The sequence below is a fragment of the Trachinotus anak genome, unplaced genomic scaffold (assembly GCF_046630095.1).
Source record: "Trachinotus anak isolate AG129_WGS33_773 ecotype Australia unplaced genomic scaffold, CSIRO_AGI_Tana_v1 ptg000001l, whole genome shotgun sequence".
In the NCBI taxonomy this organism is placed as follows: domain Eukaryota; kingdom Metazoa; phylum Chordata; class Actinopteri; order Carangiformes; family Carangidae; genus Trachinotus; species Trachinotus anak.
This window is the reverse complement of record NW_027273852.1, coordinates 8,680,783-8,700,742: the sequence shown is the minus strand read 5'-3', so window position 1 is coordinate 8,700,742 and position 19,960 is coordinate 8,680,783. Positions and strand designations below refer to the sequence as shown.

The following is a 19,960-nucleotide window of genomic DNA, read 5'->3' as shown; positions in this document are numbered from 1 at the left end:
GTGGACACAGATGATGATGGTTGTAATGGTAATAGTGATACTGGTCACTTTGCTTAATAAACACATGCAAAGCAGCCAACCACCATTATTTTGTATTTTATTATTACAAAACATACAAAACATTTATTCAGATACACACACACTGCCCAAATAGACAGGCCTTTCGTGGATAGATTGCAGAATGCCTCAGTACCTCACAAGGTGAAATTCACAGCAGACCTCTGAAAGCAATACCCACACAGACATGGCCTTATATTACAGCTGCCAGGTATAACCTGAATGGACACATTGTTATAACAACAGACAGAGTGCACACAAAAGTACTCAGAGCATATTTCAGCGAAGGACATCAACACAAGGTAAACAAACATTTTACTATTGCTGTCTTGCTAGAAATATATTCAGTGTATTTAAAGCACATGGCTCAAAGAGGAATAAGATCTACACTGTAAATGATCTATGGGTTAATTTTTAATTGTAATAAATTCCCTGAAGTTGTTTAAACCCAGGACAGCCAAACCCTGAATTAAAGATTTCTTCTGGTCTACTAAGTAGACCAATACATTACGCTATCAATACAATTTCTTTGAGGTGATATGGTCAATTTTTGTACAAGTTAATAAGTCACTCAGTGACTTAAACAGCACCATTTTGGTAGTTTTTTCAGGATTTGTCATGACTATTTAACATGGCATAACTATTTGACCAAAAACAGAGGGCAAAGTGTTAGAAAAGTGCATGAAATTTCTTGAACACAAGTGACAGAATGTATCACATTAAAATAAGAAATTATCACATGGTAGAGTCGTAAAGTCCACTTTCCGATCCACTTCCTCTCCTTTTATTCAGCTGGGGGCAGGAGAGTAAAATAATCAGAAAAGAATAATAAAATGAGAAAATGTGTATTTGCTTTAAAAATCTCCAAAACGTACCTGTTCTGAACAGAACACAAGTCTTCTTGCATTCATCTTCTGTTTCATAACGGTTGTCATTTCCACCACAGCCTCCATACCAAAACTGGGCACAGGCGTTAGCCTGCTTGTCATAGTACCAGCGGATGCTGTAGTCTCGGCAACCGCCTTGGTCTAGATTGAGTTTACAGCGGGGATCAAGAAGAGGAGCATCTGGAAGAGAAATGGTGTGTGAAATACACATTTATGTACTCAATGAGAATAGCAGTGGGTCCTAAACCCATACCGCATACTACGCTCACTTGTCACTTTATCAGGTACATACATATAGCTAATGAAATCTAATCCAACAGTCCTACAATAAATCCTCCCTTCAAGAAGATTAAAATATTCAGTTTTTGTTGAAACAGTGTTAAAAGAGGTGTTAATTCAACTGTATGATCACTTTGGAGGCTGAAAATTCGTGGTGCTACTGAATTATTGTAAACACTTATACTTAAGAGGTGTTTCTAATATTATGTCCAGCCCATTTTTATCAATCAGGGTAGGATAAATATTAGAAAAACACTTCTATTTATAATGTAGCACAATTCAAAACAGCACCAAAATCTGCAGCCTCCAAAATGACCATATATTTCAATTAAAACCTCAGTTTTAACAGAAATGGACAATTTTAGCCTTCATTGTGGTAGGATCTATTGTAGGACTGTTCTAGTGGACAGCATTAGTTTTAACTAGGTATACCTAATAAAATGACAAGCAGGTACTATATACTATGACAACTAGTATGTAGGACACGCTGCATAGAATTAGTATGTAGTATGGATTTGGTAGACAGCTTAAGGCTTTTTCACAGCGGATATCTTGACTTGTCATAGTCGTTACTAATAACATTAATGATGGCTCTGTTCTATTCAAGTGTTCCTGTAAGACACAACAGTGTGACAGTGAGCCAGCACAATATCACAGCCCTGAAACCGAAGCAGCTAATCAGAATCCAGCCAGTGACATGTCAAAATGTTCTCCGTGAAAACGGTTTATTGAGCAGGAGTGCAGCACTCACCACCAGACAGGACCGGATTCACCACTGGCTGCAACTGATTTAAGTTTAAGGATGAAACTGAACCCAGTGTTGACGAAGATGTTGCAGATGAGGCTGAAGATGAAGATGATAAGACTGCCTCATTGGAGACAGAGCTTTCTCTTACAGGCAATAACGATCTTGTTTTATTTACTACAGCCACACTGCTACCGCCACGCACTTGTGCTCTGATGTCTAAATCTTCACCATCATCATCCTCCACCACCTAGAGTTAGATGACAACATAAAATTGTATCAGTGAAGTGATGAATTCTTTATCATCAGTAGAGAAAATAGCATATTTTAAGTAAAACAACACAGAAGTCTTTTCATCAAGACCTGAATAGGGAGAGGATCAGCACTGATGGGCAGTGTGAAAGTGTCTCCACGGCCTCGACTGTTGGTGCGTCTCTGATTTTGGATCTCCTCTTGGTAATTGTAACCATTCCCGGCGTTCCCATATCCATTGTTTCCATAACCATACGCATAACCATTATTACCATAGCCATTATATCCATTGGTATTCTCTCCATGTCCATTGTTCCCATTAATACCATGCCCATGCCCATTGTTGCCGTTCCAGTGTCCATTTGTGATGCGATTGTAAATAAGGGCCCCATTTTCATCTTCACAGAACTGACTGACGAGTTTAGACTCCAGTGCTAAAAAAGAAATCAAGAAATCAGTTAGGCACTTTACAACCTGTCAGCTGACAGCAATTAGCTATATATTTTCATGAACATTATGAACACGCTGCTGAAGGCATGATATTTACAACATCTGACTGTGATTATCACCTGGTAGCGTGTTGAAGTCATCAATAAGGTACATGTGTTCACTGTCGGGGTCAGAGGCAATGAGGTTGAGTTCTCGCAGGAACTCAGCCTGGGTAGGATCAGACGAATTGACAATCCCCAGAGCGTACATCTCAATGTTTGCAGCATGAGCCTCCCTCACAGCTATGTCAAGTTTGACAGGCTCTCGTTTGTCGGTCTGTCCGTCAGTTATGACAATGGCTACTTTTCTGACTCCAGGCCGAGTGCCGAAGAAACCCTCCTGAGTGGCCTTTCGGATGGCCGTGCCAGTGTAAGTGCCCTCACCCATGTAAGGCATTTTTCTGATTGCCTGCTTGACTTCCTGTTTGCTCATGTAGCGCACCAAGTTGAACTCCAAATGAACGTCCAGACTGTAGAGGACCAGTCCGATTCTGGTGGCATTGCGACCAACTGTGGTCCGGTCCACCAACCGCGTGACAAAGTCTTTGATGATTTCAAAGTTCTCAGGGCCGACACTTTCTGAGCTGTCGATGACAAACACAAGTTCCATGGGCCTTTCCTTGCACTTGATACCACATCCTGAAAGCAATAAGGTACATAGGTTTTAGCATTTGTGCAAAGTATTTCTTAGTAGAAACTAACCCTAACCCTACCTCTCTCCAATACTCTGGTTTACTTAGGGAGGATTTACAGTCATACAAACAGCTCTTTAAGGATGTATTTTGACACAGGGGTGTGCTAAATTGAGCTAAATGCTAACGTCAGCATGCAAACATGCTCATAATGAAAATGTTAACCATCTTAGATGAGCTTGTTGGTCTGCAAAAAAAATCCTAATTGGCACTATACAAAGTACAGCTGAGGCTTATTGGTGGTCTTGGGACCAGGAATGTCTGTACACAATTACCTTGTAATCGATCCAGTGGTTAAGATGTTTCAGTCTGGACCTAAATGGTGCAAAATACTGCTGCCAGAATTTGGACCAAACTAATAAAATCTGATGATAGAATACCTATTCTGTCATTCTTACATGAGATTGAGAATTTAAAGCACAAGCTGCTATACTAATAAACTAGATTTGACTGATGATCTTACCACAGATTTCTTTGATGAGCTTAATAATGTCTTCTCTCTGAAAAATATGGAAAATTTACATTAGCATAATATCACAAATACTTTGTCAAATGGTCAACCATTTGCTGAAGTGAGAAACTTACTGTCAGGCCTTGTTCTCCTTTTGCTCCTGGTCTCCCCTGGGATTTGAGAAAAATTGAAAAAAAATTCATCTTTATTACTAGTGTATCAAACAACCTACCTATTTTGGCAGTAATCTTACTTCCATATACTATAAACACACTTCTTTCAACTTACTTCTCTAGATTATGAGAAGTATGAAGCCTAAGAGAGACCTTCTCAACAGAATAACAGCTCCCACATTTTACATTTTCCCAATGCAGATTCAGTTTGTGTGATTAAGTGATGAAACATCTTGTACTCTGCAACTGATTCACTGCTTGACTGAGACTTGATATTGGCAGGTTAATTACTGACGTGAGGATACGATAAATATGAATAAGATTTGTTTTACTTACTGCTTCACCAGGTACTCCTGGATCTCCCATATCTCCTTTTGTACCCTTCATACCCCTCTCACCCTGTAATCCACGATCACCCTGTGGCAAGGAGAGAGTATATCATCAGTCAGAGACCAGTTAATCACATATTAATAAAATGTTTGAAAACTACATCTAAATGCCTCACCTTAGTGCCAGGAAAGCCGTCTCCTTGAGGCCCTCTAGGCCCGGTCATACCTTGAGATCCTGGCTCTCCCTGAAATTAGACTCTACTTTTACTTTAAGCACACAGGAAAGATACATCCAAAGATCATAAATTATTGTTATGATTTGTCCTGCAGCTAGTTTGTCAGACAGTTCAGTACTTAGTAACATGTCAGCACCAATTAATTACATCATATTGCTTCACTCTTACCTGATGTGGACAAGAAAGTGCAAATTTGAATAAAGCCTGATTATGAGGATCTTGCATTTCTACAAACTGCAGCAACATTTACCTTTGGGCCTTGAATACCTTCTCCTTGAGGTCCAGTTGGACCAGGAGGTCCTGGTCTCCCAACACTACCCTTAAAACAAATGTTTAAAAGTAATCAGACCAGAAGAAAGGAACAACTTCTAGACTTGCATTCAGTAAATGATCAGCTCATATATATTGTTAATGGTCAATTTGTGTCATTATCAGCTGTGTGGTACATAATGTTTCTTACTGGTGGTCCTTGTAAGCCCTCTCCAGGTGGGCCGGGCAAACCTGGCAATCCTCTGAAGCCAATGTCACCCTGGAACAGACAGACATTATCAAATGAATTATGAGCATCACCATACGCACAGATACACTCCTACACAAACACTCAGACAAACTTACAAAAAAAACAGGTAGACACTAACCTTAGGACCAGGAATTCCTATTCCCTCTGGGCCTGGTTCTCCTTGTAAGCCTGGCAGGCCTGGAGGACCCTAAAAATAAGGCAGAAATGTGTTCAGACTGTGCCAACTTGCACAGGATTTTACTGGCTACAAAATGTTAGGTTTTGTAATTTCTTGGCTGGTGATACAAACCACAGGGCCAGGAATGCCTTCACCCTTTGGACCAAGTGGACCTGGTAAACCTGGATGACCACGATCACCCTGGTTAAACAAAAGACCAACAACATGATGCGATCTATATAAATATGTCTTCTCGATTTCTAAAAACATAGAATAGCAGTGTTTACCTTTGGACCAGGTAGTCCGTGGCCTGTTTCCCCAACAGGACCATGGGGCCCAGAGGGACCTGCATCGCCCTGGAGACAGGACAATAAAGTCACAGTGATTCTTAGCAGCAACAATGTTTTGTTGCATTACATTGCATCAGACTCTATCTGGCTGTTTGTTACTTCTCTTCCTGCCAAGATTGATGATAAGTTTTAATTTATTTACCTTTGGACCTGATATAGACCGTCCTGGCTGCCCTGGCATGCCCTGCTGGCCTGGAATCCCACGTTCGCCCTGGCAAGTAAGAGTCAGAAAGAGACTTAAGATCCAATTCATGCTCTTCTCTATTATAATAGCATTCTAGCTGCCAAAAAACCTGTAGATTATTTGTTGGGTTAGTGTTAGTAGCATAAATCTTCAACAGCAACATTTTCATTATAGAATAAATGGAATGAGGATGGGAGCCATCACACCACTATAAAATACTCCATTAATTCTTACCTTTGGTCCTGGGGGTCCTGAAATCCCTGGAGGCCCGTGTAACCCACGGATGCCCCTCAGTCCCTGGTCGCCCTGAGTAGATTTACAGCCATACATCATCTGATTAATATTTGATCTGATAAAAAATGTGAACTACACAAGGATATAATCTAAAACACACCTTCTCCCCTTGGGTGCCGATCCCCTGTGCTCCCTCAGGACCTCTTAAACCAGGTAAACCAGGCTCACCCTAAGAGAGAGGAAAGGTAGATGAGAAAAGAGACAATCCTTTTAACTCCTCAGCTGTGACAAAGAATTCTGGAAATAATCAAGCATTTTTTTATTGTAAGGCAAAGGACAAAGGGCAGAAAGGTATGGTTCAGATTCTAAGAGGAAATTGACTTGCATAGTAGGTGTTTTCTACAGACTTGGCATAATGTACTGTACCTTCTGCCCTGGAGCGCCATCTTCTCCTGGAAGACCAGGCAGGCCACCCAAACCAGCTGCTCCAGGCTCTCCCTGAAACAGCAGAATATTATTATTTGATTTTTTTATGGATTCAGTAAATTGGCACTGATAATATGGATCACAATTAAGTTGACTTATTTGGTTCAGGACATGAGTTGGCATACCTTTGGACCAGCTTCACCAATGCCTCTCTCTCCTGGAGCCCCCTGCTCTCCTGGTAATCCTTGGTCTCCCTAGAAATAGAAATACCTTGGTACTCTAATAACTTGGTACTCTACATACTTTAGTACTTTTCATTGATTTATTGGATGTTTTGTTTTGTACTTGTTTGACCAAACAAGCACATGCAATTTTGAATTTTACAGCTGTTTGAACAAACCTTAGGGCCAGGTAAACCTTCTCCTGGAAACCCTCTGACTCCTGGTGGACCTCTTGGACCCTCAATCCCCTGTGCAATAATTAAGATTAGAGGACTATCAGTATAGGATGTGCAACTACTGCATTTGAATGTCACATTGAGTGTAACAGAGAAATGAGATACATGACTTTCTTAACATTCAGACAACAATATTCGCTGACCTTTTCTCCCTGTATGCCCAATCCAGTTGGTCCAGTCAGCCCTGGAGGACCTGGAGGTCCCAATTCACCCTGAAAGTAAAACAGTATAGACAAGTCAGTACAGGTATGCTTCCTATATATTTAATATGTACCAGTAGAATCGTCATGACAGAACAGACTTGCATTGTGCCTTAAACCATTACAACCTCAGTTCTGTTTGCCTGCCTGTAATGACTTCTGCCTGTTTTTGGTTTTGTCTTCTGGTCTGCTCCCTTTTTTGGATGTGTGTGCCTTCACTGACTACTTACCTGCTGCTGACCTAGTTTATGAACAAAGATCAAGTTGTGTCTTTTCACCTTACATGCTCTGCATCCTGTTTTTGAGCCCTCAATATAACTTATACCAGAACTGTACTTCAGGTACTTTACTCAAGAGCAACCTCTACATAGAGGCCATTCATTTTGGCAGATCAGAAATACCCAGGGCTGCAGTAAACAGCTATAATGACAACAATCTCCCAGATGGTTGAATACATCATGACCAAAAGGTTTAAATACTTCCATCAGATGCAGAAGAACTACAACCCATCACTTACTGGAATCAGCTACTAAAAGATGTTAATTGGCTGTGTGAGAGCAGCCATATCAAACGGGAATAGTTCATGAAATTAAATGGTGTATAAATAGACTTCCAACATATCATAAGCCCAAAGCCTAGACTACTTCATACCTCAAGCAGTAAATAAAACGTTATAGTTTAACTGTGTTGATGACATGCATATCTTCACCTATATATAGTTACACAGTATATACCTTTAACTTTAAACTTTACCACATTACCATCTCTGTAATTGTAGCCTAGAGGACATTTGGGCTCATTTATGGATTTCATTAGAGCTGATGTTGTGTACATTCTGCAGTAAAGTGTCTTTATTAGATGATGAATTTATAACCCACCCTTTCTCCCTTGATTCCTGCACCCTGCTGTCCCCTTGGCCCCCTTGGTCCTGCGAGCCCCCGATCACCCTGAGGAACAAAATCAATTCATCTTTGTCAGTTACATCACAACCACTTGAGATTGGGTCACAGCCAAATCTGCATTGTTCTCAGTGAAGACAGCATGGAATAGGAGCATGTTGGCTCCTGTTAGCCTCTTGTGATTGATACATAATGATCCTATGCACAAGGAATGAAACAGGGTTTTTCTCCTTTCTTCATGGCACCTCATGGCTGCATCGTTCTTTAACCTTTTCCACTATATAGGAATAATGAAGTGAAGGGGGTGCTGATCAGAGCAGCATGAGCAACTTTCAAGTGAAATGAAATGCAGACATGCAGACCTGATCATATTAAATTCATGTGTGCGAGTGGGTTTGATCACCTCTCACAAATCCCCTTTTACAAGAGGTAGAAATCAGCAGAGGAGTAAAACCTATAACAGCCAGGAAGTCTGGCACAGGTCAAACAGATGTGTCATTGCTTGAGGACATTTCCAGCATCAATTTTCCTAGTGCTTCCTCTAACAAATAAAAGTGTACTTAGATGTTTTACAGAGAATCCTCAACAACCTCATAAATATCCTCCTCCCATCGTAAGGTTTTCCCACAGATTCTGTTGTGAGAGGGTATTAACAAAATCTATTTTATTCTTATTAATTATTCTTTATATCTTCTTATTATAATCTCATTTCATTGTGGTTAGATTTTTTTGTGCAGCTGTACAGTAAGACGTGCTGCTGTCACTCATAATCTCCATGCATATTTTACACTGTAAGACATATTACACCCAATCTTGCATGTCATGCTAAACCTATGGTTGAATCTTCACTATCTCCTATTGGAGATGGAGCATTTTCAAAGAATTTGTAAAGTTTATGTTCCATAGTGCAGCATGTTGCAGCATGGGGAAAGAGATACAGTTTATACAGGCTTGACACATTGACTTCAGAGACAATAGTAACGCTTGAGTGGACACCTGAGCTGTGAGTCAGTGAGTTGGAACAGAGTGAGATCTGGTTTTGACAGATGCAGATCATGAACTACAGAATGCCCCCTTTACATAAAACTAGACTGAAATGTACACTCTCAAACATCTGTAAGAAGGTCAACTGATTCATGCAATATTTGTGCAAGTAGGTCTTGGACTTGGTCAAAATGAAAGTCGTTAGTTATGGGCAATGGTTAATTTGGATTAAGGAACACTAAAATAACATGGCTTTTAAACATGCTACATCACTCACAGAATATCTGTGGCCCCTCAGGTTGACATCACAATTGGCACAGGAACAACACAGATGTAAACACAGGCAAAATGACTCAACAGAATTAACCTCTGATATAATTAAAAGATAAGCAGATCTGGAAGGCAAAGCTCCTGAAGCCAAAGACAAAATCAAAGAATGTATTAACTTCCAGTTGGAGACCTTTGTTGTGTGTTATTCCCACTGCTCATTCCCTGTTTTTCCTGTCAACTGTCACATATTGTGGAATAACTTAAGAGAGTGTGACAGTGTTTCAAGTTCTGGTTCTTCAGATATTTACAGACTTCTTTATTTATATTTCCTACTTAATTAAGGCCTTGAGTGCATTTCCAGCAGCAATGTGCATTAGATGCAGTTGCACAGATTTACCCCTGAGTTGTTAGGTGAACAGCTTCACTGGGGGTTAAGTGCTTTACTGAGGGGCACCTTGACATCAGAGTCATCAGTGCAGGGGATAGAGCGGTTTTTCCTCTGCTCTTCTTTGAAGAATACTTTTGTCTCTTACTGGCCTACCTTACAACGAACATTAGCAAAGCAATATAGCTTGTTCTAGTTTTGACCTAGACAATGTTACTGTTGTTTTGATTAGTTGTCTAATGATAGACCGGAAATAATACCTTTGGTCCAGGGAACCCTTCACCATGGGGTCCTTTTTCCCCTGGAACACCTTGTTGTCCTTGAGGTCCCTGTAAAAAAAATCCAGAGTGTACAATATGTCACCCAAACAGTTTTCAGATCAAAGTACCTGGGTGGGCTTTCTCAACAGATCACATTTGCCACTGAAACAAATATTGCAGACACAAAACCACTCAACAGTTTTCCACAGCAAAGACTTTCTTCTTAACTTACAGGAAGTCCAGGTTCACCCACTCCTGGAGGACCTTGAGGACCTGGTCTGCCCTGGAACCCCATGTCGCCCTGCAGATTGATATAGTAACTTATTTTAATAACAGCAACCCAACGTAGAGACCAAAGAAACAATCACAAATTATCAGCAAGTACAATAAAGTATTCAGAGGATGATCTACAACACCACTTACTTTTGGTCCAGGGAGTCCAATACCAGTTTCCCCCTGAATTCCTGGAGGGCCAGCCGGGCCACGTTCACCCTATGATAACAAACATAATACCACTTACCAGCCTTGTACACTAGTGATTAAACCACGAACATTAAAAGTACATGAATCCTGACCTATTCATTTTGTCCTACTGATATGATTGTAACAACTGTGGGGGGACAGACTTAAAATTCCTTAGAAATCTATATAAATAACATAAATACATACAAAGGCTTGTCTTTTTTGGGATCTAATACAAGTTACACCACATAGGGACCACCAAGTCTCCTGTCAGTCTTTGTAAATGCCGCCTACATGTCCTCACATGGTGAGAGACTGAGCGTACACTGATTTTCCATGTATGTTATTAACTGCAGGTCTTGTTGAGAAGCTGACAATGCTGTAGGCACTTCCTAGTCTGTATTCAGAAACAGGATACAAGCCATAAAGAGAACCTGTAGTGAGATTTTTTGCTGATGGTTCATCCCAATGCCGGTACACATCAGTAATGATGGGGAAGACTTTGGGTCATTGCCAAATGTTCATACAGGGGTCTATTACCAGACAAACAAGCCTCTCTGCTGTATGGTTAAGACTGGGGTGGTAAAACTCCAACCTCTTGTTTGCACTAATTGTGAAAGGAAATGTAAAGGTCACAGCAGATGTGCACAACGAGTTAAGTGAGAGTTGTTCAAAAGGGGCTGACCTGCTTTCCCTGAGGGCCCTCTGGTCCAATGTCTCCATGTGGTCCTGGTAACCCCTGGGCAGAGACAACATACCCATACCCATTAATGATGAAATACCCAGAAACAGATGGATATGCGTGTGTGTGCATGTGTGTTTGTGTATAATTCTGTATGAGGTGATCTTTGCAGCTGTTAAGTCAATTTTCCTCTAGTTTCAGGATGCATACACAGTATTGTACAGGGATCCAATAGGTATTTCTAGGAATCTAGAACGTCATGCTAATATACAGCCAGATGTTAATGAATAGTGATCTGAAATTCCCTGCACTGTACTTCAGGTTTGAAGTATACCTGAGTACCCATGGGTTGTAAATTAAAACATCTCTTTGCTCTCTTTGGTCTGATTGCTTGCTCTTGGTGGGAATTGTTGCGTCTCTTCCTCTCCTATGCTTTCAAGAGAAGGTCTTGACCACCTCCAGTTGGAAAGTGCCTTAAGATAACTTTTGTTGTGATATGGTGCTATGTAAATAAAACTTGATTTGATTTGATTGTCTAAACAATATAAAGTCTCAACTATCAAAAACAAGCTCTATAAACACATGGATTATTACTAACCTGCAGACCTCTAAGTCCTCTTGCACCAACTGCACCCTCAAGACCCTGGAGCACATCATAGGAAAGAGAGAGACCATAACATCAAACACAGTATGTTCAAACTGTAAGAATATATATGTGTGTAGTATGTGTGGTGTCAGTTGTGCAGTCGTACCCTGTCTCCTTTGATTCCAGGAGTGCCACACTCACCCCTCTCACCCTGTATAGAGATCATTAATATTGCACAGGTTCATACTGTGTCCAGCAAAATAAAATAATGTCATTGTCATTCACCTGAACTGCATACCTTCTCTCCTTTGTAACCTGGTTTTCCCTGCAATGAAAATTAATTAAATGTTATGTGGGAACAAACAAACAATAATGGATAATTTTTTTATTTTTGGTTATATAAAGGGGCATTTACCTCAGCACCCTCTCGCCCAGGTAGTCCACTTAATCCTGCTTCACCCTGAAATGACAGAATTGCATCAGTATCAGTTTATCCGTGGTACCTTTAAGCGGATACCTTAAAGGACCAGTGTGTAGGATTTAGTGGCATCTAGTGGTGAAGTTGCAGACTGTAAACAACTGAATACCCATCACCTGACCCTTCTCCCAACAAGTATGTGGGAGAACTTTTGGTAGCCTTCAGGTAATGTAAAAATGCAAAAGGCCCTCTCTAGAGCCAGTGTTTGGTTTGTCTGTTCTGAGCTACTGTAGAAAATGGAAATGCAACATAACGGGCCCTATATATAGATATGAATGACTCATTCTAAGCTAATGAAAAGATTCAGGTTGAGTCAGGTGATTATACACTAATGAAAACATAATTATAATTATTATATTTCATTTCTGTCAATAGATCCCCCTAAATCCTATGCACTGGTACTTTAACACAGAATTCTGAAACTTGCATATAGTTGATCATCATCGATGGCAAACATAATAAAATACGTGACACAAATATAACATGTTAATACAAATATAAAAATTAGTTCATATGAACTTATCATAACCTACTGTTTGCTATGGGCTACAACATAAACATTCATTTTTAAGTTTTGGCAACTAGTTCACAGTTTACTGATATTTGATGACCCAGTTCAGGCCTGACAACGTCTTCCAAAACAGAGACATAGAATTTAGATGTGGAGCACTCAGGAAGGGTTATATAACATTTGAAAGAGCCCGCAAGGTAAGAAAGTCATAGTCCATATGTCCATCAAAAAGCATGCACCTTTTGCCCTCTAGGCCCTGGGGCTCCGTCATCTCCGGGGCGACCTTTCTTCCCCTGGAGAAGGAAACAAAATATGAGTTAAGATTTGATGAATTTCTTCTCCTGGGTTTTTGCTCTCCAGTCAGTGCACACTGAAACACTGCTGACAAATACATAAGTCCATGTTCCATAGACTTAATATTAAAGGTTGTCTTGACTGTGTTGTTTAAGAGGTCAAAGTTTTTCTTCTCTAGACAGACATAGTTTGAGACAGACGGAGGGTGGCTGATGTCTGAATGTGTCTTATATGTGGATTATGGATTTGAGGACTACATGACAGTTGAAGCCATAGGTGGACATGAGGTGTCTTGTCCACAGAGCCAGGGGTCATTGTGAGATGCACCTGGACAGCATGCGTCAGTTGCTATCCACCAGAAATCACTAGTTTGTGACCATTAAACTAATGAGCGTGATTATGAGAGCCTCTTAGTCTGTGTGTAAGAATTTGAAGAATCTCTCTGAGGAGAAAGCACCTGGTTAATGACCATGCAGCTGTCTGTCAGCAACATCATTATTTGCCAGGTCTTGGAAAGCGTCACATTACCTGTGCTGTCTGACATCTGAGAAAGAGAGGGGATCATCCTCTTTTAGCATCACAAAAAAAATTATGTGTTATATCTGCTGCTCCATACTGCAGTCCCTCATCCCATATCCCTGTCTCACTGTCCCTGGCGGCAGTAGGGGTTGTATGTGAGATTTATGATGGCCAAAGGTCCAGTTTTAAAGGGAGAAGAGCTCTAAATGTGGTGCCTCTGGTTTCCATGGGGAGCATCTTATGTTGCATGAGAAATGCACAGTAACTAGCCGAGACAGGGCAAACAACAAACATATTTCTCTGGGATTAACAGACCGCAGTGTCTCCTCTGCTTTCCCTGTTGCCGTAGGTATGCTTTTAGAATGTGGGACAGGACCACCTATCCACTTACTCTTCTTGTGCAAATGCCTGCAAGCTATACTCACAGGGAAAAAGCAAACAATTATCCAATTGTTCAAAACGGCACAATTACCATACTCGGAATATCAGGCTCATGTCAGATTTCTCTGCACCAGCTTTCAGAAATCCCTCCTCCTGACAAACCTCTGTGACACTTCAAAGGAAACTGTTCCTTTGGTTGTAGGATATTTTGAAAAGTTTTAGGCTAAATACTCACCGCAGGCCCGCTGGGTCCCCTCTCTCCTTTATCACAAGCACATCTCTGAGCCAGAGGGCACTTCAAAAAGAAAAGAAGAAATATGTTTGCTAGGCTGTCACAAATGTAATCCTATACTGTCAAGGTGGGCACCTTCACCTAATTACACATTATTAAATGTCAAATGTCTGTAAGTGAGTTGTCCGATTGTAATAATACTTACTCCTTCATCAGCCAAGCCAGTCTGCAAAGAAAACAAAAGCTGATAAATATCTGACAAGACATGAATCGTAGCAAGATATTGCAGACCCTTATCAGGTTTGTTCATTGCTTAGAGATGTAGATGTGTTGTGATCATTGAATGAGGCACAAAACAACACTTAATCTGAAAGTAGAAAAACTAGTAGATTACATTCCTGAATACCTCAATGCTAAAAGCATCTTGGAAAGTTCTATAAGAAAGATGAGTTATATCTAGGGACCGAGGAGTCAAAGTGTAATAAATTGCATTTAATTGCATTTAATTAAATTTAATAATTGTTAAGCCTAGTTGTTTCTTAAAACAACTTACTTAAAGCAATGTGATGTAAGATTGCAAGACAAACTGTTTTTCCTAAGAGAGGACGGTCAAAAGGAAATCCTGAGGATAAGCTCAGAACACATGCAGATGTTGAACAGTTTTTTGTGTAAAAGCTGTGGAGAAAAGCTTAAATCCAGAGCTGTCATACACATTCTTTCATTTGTTTCTTTAGTGCATTGTCATCATTCCATCTCTATACAAATACTTGAACAAGCCTGCCCATGTGTCAACTCTGAGTAGATGTGTATTCAAAGCAAATACATCCCTTTTCTTTCTTAGTGCTCTCTGCTGAAAGACAAGATATTATACTCACAATCTCAGTGACGATTTTTCCGACTATGTCTTCGTCCTGTAAATTATGGAGGTAGCTGGCGGCAGGAGAGCTGGCAAGTAGACGGAGCTGGGCTACATTGGCTGGTTCGTTGGCTGCTCTGGTGATACCCAAAGTGAAGAATTTGATGCCCTGGTTCTTGGCATCAGCAACAGCGGAGAAAATGTCAGGGTTTCTTGGGTGGGAAATACCATCTGTAAGCAGAACAGCCACTTTGATGCTGCCATGACTGGATTCCTCCAGGTAGATCTTGGTCATATTGGTGATGGCGTAGGTGGTGTAGGTGCCATGCCCGATGTAGACGATGGGAGCTATCCGGGTCCTGAAGTTCTCTGTGCCCCTCCAGTCTCTGAAGGTTTGCTCTGTGATGACATGACTGCTGTACTGCAGCAGAGCCACCCTCAAGCTCAAGCTGCGGCCGGTTTGCAGCCGTAAGCCTTGGAGTCTGTCCACCACGTTCATAGCAAACTGCTTTTCCTGCTCATGATTGTCCTTGGCACTCTCAGAACTGTCCAACAGAAAGGAGAGCTCCAAGCTACAGTCCTCATCTAGGATGGCTTTGTGCACACAAAACAGGATGAAGGACTCTTAATTGCCATTTCAACATTATGAAATTACAAGTGTTATTCCTTTAACTGATTAAATGACTGACTATTTAATTTGATGTCAAAAGCTTGTATTTTTTTCTTACAAATGTCTTTACATCAAAGGTATACAGTCAAAAGTCAAAAGCAAGAAAAGCATACACACATAAAACACTTCAAGACTGACTAAAGTACAGTAGTAATATGATGAGCTCCAAAAAGAAGAATATTCTGTTTCACAGAGTTTGTCATTCTTACCTTGTCCGTCATGAATATTTGCAGACAGAGGTTTGGCCCTCAATTTTTTGTTAGTTTTCCTCTCTTCATAAAAATCTTGGGCCCAGACACTGGTCAGTGCTAGCAGCACCAACATAAAGTTGGGGAACATCCTTGCCCCAACTACAGAGGAAAAATAGCAACAACAATTTAAAATCAGTCAATGTTACTCTCCCAAAAAGTAGTTTGCACACCTAATCAAATTGTGCATCCAAACATTTTGTAACAGTTTTATAACAGCACAACAGTTTAAGGCTAAAATTCAAACTTAATTGCTGAATATTATTTTGTGCATCCTTAAAATAACTGAGCTATGTTCCTCACATTGACTCACAGTCCAACCTCCCTTAAAAATGCTGCAAATCTAGTATTGGAAAAGGGAGCAGGAACAGCAGAGGACCAGAGTGCACAGCCGCCTCCAGTTAGCTCATTGATTCTGCAGCAGCAGCAGCAGCAGCAGCGTCAGTCATTCTGGGGAGCCGAGAGTGAGAGACCCCGAGACACTCACTCCTCCTTTATAAGGAGGCAGATCCTGTGGAGCCCTGCCAAAACTCCAGCTCTGCCCTCAGGGCAGGGAAAGGCTCCTGGGATATGTTTGCAACGGTGAAACAACATTGTGTGTTTGGTATTTTAATCACTACATGTACGATCACCTGCAGATTACTATGGGGTAACTCATTTTTAAACGCTGTACACTTATTGTGTACTGTAATTTGTCAAAGTTTGTGTCATTTAAAAGTTGTAAAACCTCAACAACTATCTGCTATTAGATCAGAACTCCTGCATATTCCAACTTTTTTTAAAACATACAATACTCTTAAATAGAGTTAGATTAACTGTTCAGTTCTACTCATTATTAGCACAGTATTTGCTGTTGGAGTTCAAAGCTGTTTGTTTTGATCATTGCATACAAGCAGGAGTGGAATTGCTATACACATAATATAATACTAGCATGCACAGTTAACAGTGGATGGAGATTATTTTGCAAACAAAACTGTTTAGTAAGTTAGAAAGGTTGCTGAAAATATTTAAAATAAACCTCAATAATGTTACATTACAATAAAACAGCACTTATACTAAATTGCAAAAATAAAATAGTGTTAGAAGGATTTTAAAGAGGTGATATAAAATGGCATTGGTGCCAGCAAAAATTCCACAGGTATGGTGTTTTAAAGGCTAGAGGCGCTAATGGCAAAGGCCTGGTCACCTTTGGTCTACACTCTGGACTTTGGAATGACCACAACAATCCTGCCTGAGGAAAAATGGGCAATCAGTTAAATCATCACAACATTCTCAACAGAGACATCAACTGGACGAATCCATGAAATGGGTTAACCTAAGGATATATATTCTGCAATATCTCTGAATTATCATACAACGAGTAGTATGAACAATGCACATGAAGTCTCTTTATGGATTAGAAATTGATCTGAATCAAGCAAGTACATCATGATTATCAGGGAGAACATTAACAGTCACCACACTTGGGATGAAGTGCGGTGAAAAAGCATGAGCATAGAGGACTGCTCACCTTAACAAATTAGTGTATGTGCTGTTAGTGCCCTATATCTTTTGTTGGCTGTTGTAATTTGTTTCCTTTAATTATCCTTATATTAAAAGAGGGTTGCACTAAGAAGGCGAGTGACATGCAATATATCTTTCAGAAAATAAATTTCTGAAAGCTGCAGGTGGTACCTCACCTCCCAGACCTTAAAAGATGACCATCTGACCATTCATTAGGAGAGGTGACCTTTTAGCATACTTGTCCTGGTGTGGTTTAAAGATAGGGCTGATCCTGTGCAGACTGGCTGAGGATTCATGAAGTGTTTTGCCTGCTGTGCTTGAGGTGAAGAAGCTTTGTATTCCAAAGCTCCAGGCAAGAAGTAATTAGAGGAGACTCTCTGACACAAAGGAATGTTGCACTGAATGATGGCTTGGCAAAATACACCCCGTCACTTTCTTTTATGATGAATGACAACCCATCATAGTGTTCCTATTTATTGCAGTAACATTTATAAGTTGTGAAAATGGCTGTAAAGTCAAGTTGACTTTCGCATACGTTTATCACTGACTGAATACTTTTGTTTGTGTTGCCCATTTGTGGTTACTGATGATTACAAAAGAAGAGAACTACTTGTAAAGTGCAGTAGAAGCATTAACCCAACCAACCAATCATGGTTTTACAGGCTATATAAGATCTGGTGAGAAAAAGATTGGCAGATCAATCAACTTGGTTCTATTTAGGACTAGGTGATACGATCCTTTGATTGCACATTCCTTGAGATCTTATTGTTGTGAGTGGGAATGACGACACCTCAGGGTTTTCAAGTGGGTGCCCCTCATCCACCCACCTTGATGTCATCCTGTTCTTTTGTTATTTTGGAGCCTAGGTGTTGTCTCTCCCCTTAATCCGTTGATACTGGCTTGCCCTTTCAGCAACAACAGGGAGGGCTTTGATGGTTTGACGTTGGGCTGAGCCTCAGATTCCCATGTCCTGAAGCAGTCTGGAGGTTGATATGCCCACGAAACCTCTGCATCCAACTTCCAGTGGGTGAACCTTAGCTTTCCAGCCATGTTGTTTGACTACCAGTTCAGTGTCTTTAAGCCTCTGGTGCTTGTAGGCCTCATCCACAGCGTCCTCCCAGGACACAGTAAGCTCTGTCATATAGAGAGAGTGAAGGGAGGTGGACCAAAGTACAAGGTTGGCCATGGTGATCTCAGAGGGGGTGTAGAGCTTCTGTTCCTTGTCCACTTGTAACTTCCAATCCTATGCCGCTCTCAGCTGCCCTGCCTCTGGTTTTGGAGTATAGGCCTTCGCACCCTCAAGGACGAACTCACATATACTTGGTGGATAAGATGACAGAGAAGGCAGGGTATTGATGGCTGTCTATCTGCTATCCAGCATAGCTGCTAGGCACTTTAGTAACTGGTTATGCCACCAGGTGTAACAGCCTTGTGTAAGGCTTGTCTGGCAGCCAACAAGAATGTACTTTAGGTTTGCTGGAGATGGAAAGAAAGGGCACGTATAGGATCCTCGCCATACCATTGGCTGAGGTTCTTGGGAGATGGGAGGACAACATATGAGGCGTGTTTAATAAAGCTGGCCCGAAATGCTTCCATGTCCCAAAATTTGATCCCAACTCTCCCATTACCCTTGCTTTGACTGAAAAACGGTCTTTGCGCACCATGCTGCCTGCTCTAGCTGTGGCAGGATGGTTTTCTCTCTCCAAGGCTGAAACCTCCTATCCCTTGCTGCACATGTCCAATTATGTCTCTGTGCTTGAGGGCTGACTTTGCCTGCTGCATTGGTGCTGATGAGGTCCTCCTCTTCCCTGTTGCCAGAGTGGGGGCGGTTTGGCTACACAGGGGTAGCGTCATCTCCAGCCTTGCTTTGCACACTGAATCAAAGTGAACTCGTAGATGAAATGAATCATATTGGAAAAATATATGTGTTTTTTTGTGAATGATTGCTCTACCTTCCAGCACCAAACAGTAACTTATTGTAATGATTGTAATTAATATTGAATAGTTCAGTACAGCAAATAAATAAATAAATAAAAAATTGCAGCCTTTCCCAGATCTGTGCCTCAATACAATCCTCTGCAGATATACATTGTCAGCTGTGTGAGCTCACAATGAGCATCAAGTATAGCTGGAAGTGGGTAATGTTTATGTAAAATAATATCAAGAAATAATTGCGTCCACAAAGTCAGACAGAAATACTTTTAAAAATGAAAATGTGTAAGTATGGTTTAACTAAAAATAAAAAAATCAAATCATTCTGAGGCAGATAACACCTTTCAGTGACAAGGTAGAGGCTGCAATCCCTTTTTGGCAAGTGATAGATCCTATGTGTTGTATTCGCCCTTTACAGGTATTTCCGCAGGTGAAATGGACTGGGTCAGGTATAATCATAAATAATATACGGTTAAAGTCATAAGGATAATTTCAAAACATTTTTTATTTTATTTTATATATAGCCTAACCCATTCGTGAATCGTGTTAATTATATGATTAACGTGAGATGTGGCTTTACTTACCACATTCATGACAGCGTGAATGTTTCTCAGTACCACCGCTGATGCAGCCGCTGAAGTGAAGGGTTTGAGGGAAGCTACGGAGGTGTGGGTGCTGCTCTCCTGCGGTG

The 19,960-nt window shown here is 40.7% G+C and overlaps 1 protein-coding gene across 2 annotated transcripts; it reads right to left on the bottom strand.

The window, feature by feature from the left end:
- Positions 1 to 80: 80 nt before the first annotated feature.
- Positions 81 to 19,939, bottom strand: col28a2a (collagen, type XXVIII, alpha 2a). 2 transcript variants are annotated; one of them, XR_011689708.1, is made up of 37 exons: positions 19,854 to 19,939; positions 15,796 to 15,936; positions 14,936 to 15,510; positions 14,266 to 14,286; positions 14,064 to 14,123; positions 12,874 to 12,927; positions 12,061 to 12,105; positions 11,944 to 11,970; positions 11,812 to 11,856; positions 11,658 to 11,702; positions 11,063 to 11,116; positions 10,339 to 10,407; positions 10,148 to 10,216; positions 9,916 to 9,984; positions 7,996 to 8,064; positions 7,061 to 7,129; positions 6,861 to 6,929; positions 6,646 to 6,714; positions 6,461 to 6,532; positions 6,195 to 6,263; positions 6,035 to 6,106; positions 5,759 to 5,827; positions 5,554 to 5,622; positions 5,399 to 5,467; positions 5,228 to 5,296; positions 5,050 to 5,118; positions 4,840 to 4,908; positions 4,530 to 4,598; positions 4,361 to 4,441; positions 3,986 to 4,021; positions 3,864 to 3,900; positions 2,790 to 3,347; positions 2,332 to 2,654; positions 2,174 to 2,218; positions 1,975 to 2,067; positions 933 to 1,124; positions 81 to 849 (listed from the first exon to the last, which is right to left on the bottom strand). XR_011689708.1 is itself a non-coding variant. In XM_071474103.1 (36 exons), the coding sequence occupies exons 2-36, from the start codon at positions 15,923 to 15,925 to the stop codon at positions 842 to 844; spliced, it is 3,714 nt and encodes a 1,237-aa protein (XP_071330204.1). In that variant the 5' UTR covers positions 15,926 to 15,936; positions 19,854 to 19,939; the 3' UTR covers positions 81 to 841. The 2 variants fall into 2 exon arrangements, 1 of the variants encoding a protein (XP_071330204.1); XM_071474103.1 differs by having other exon boundaries at positions 1,975 to 2,218.
- Between the last annotated feature and the right edge of the window lie 21 nt (positions 19,940 to 19,960).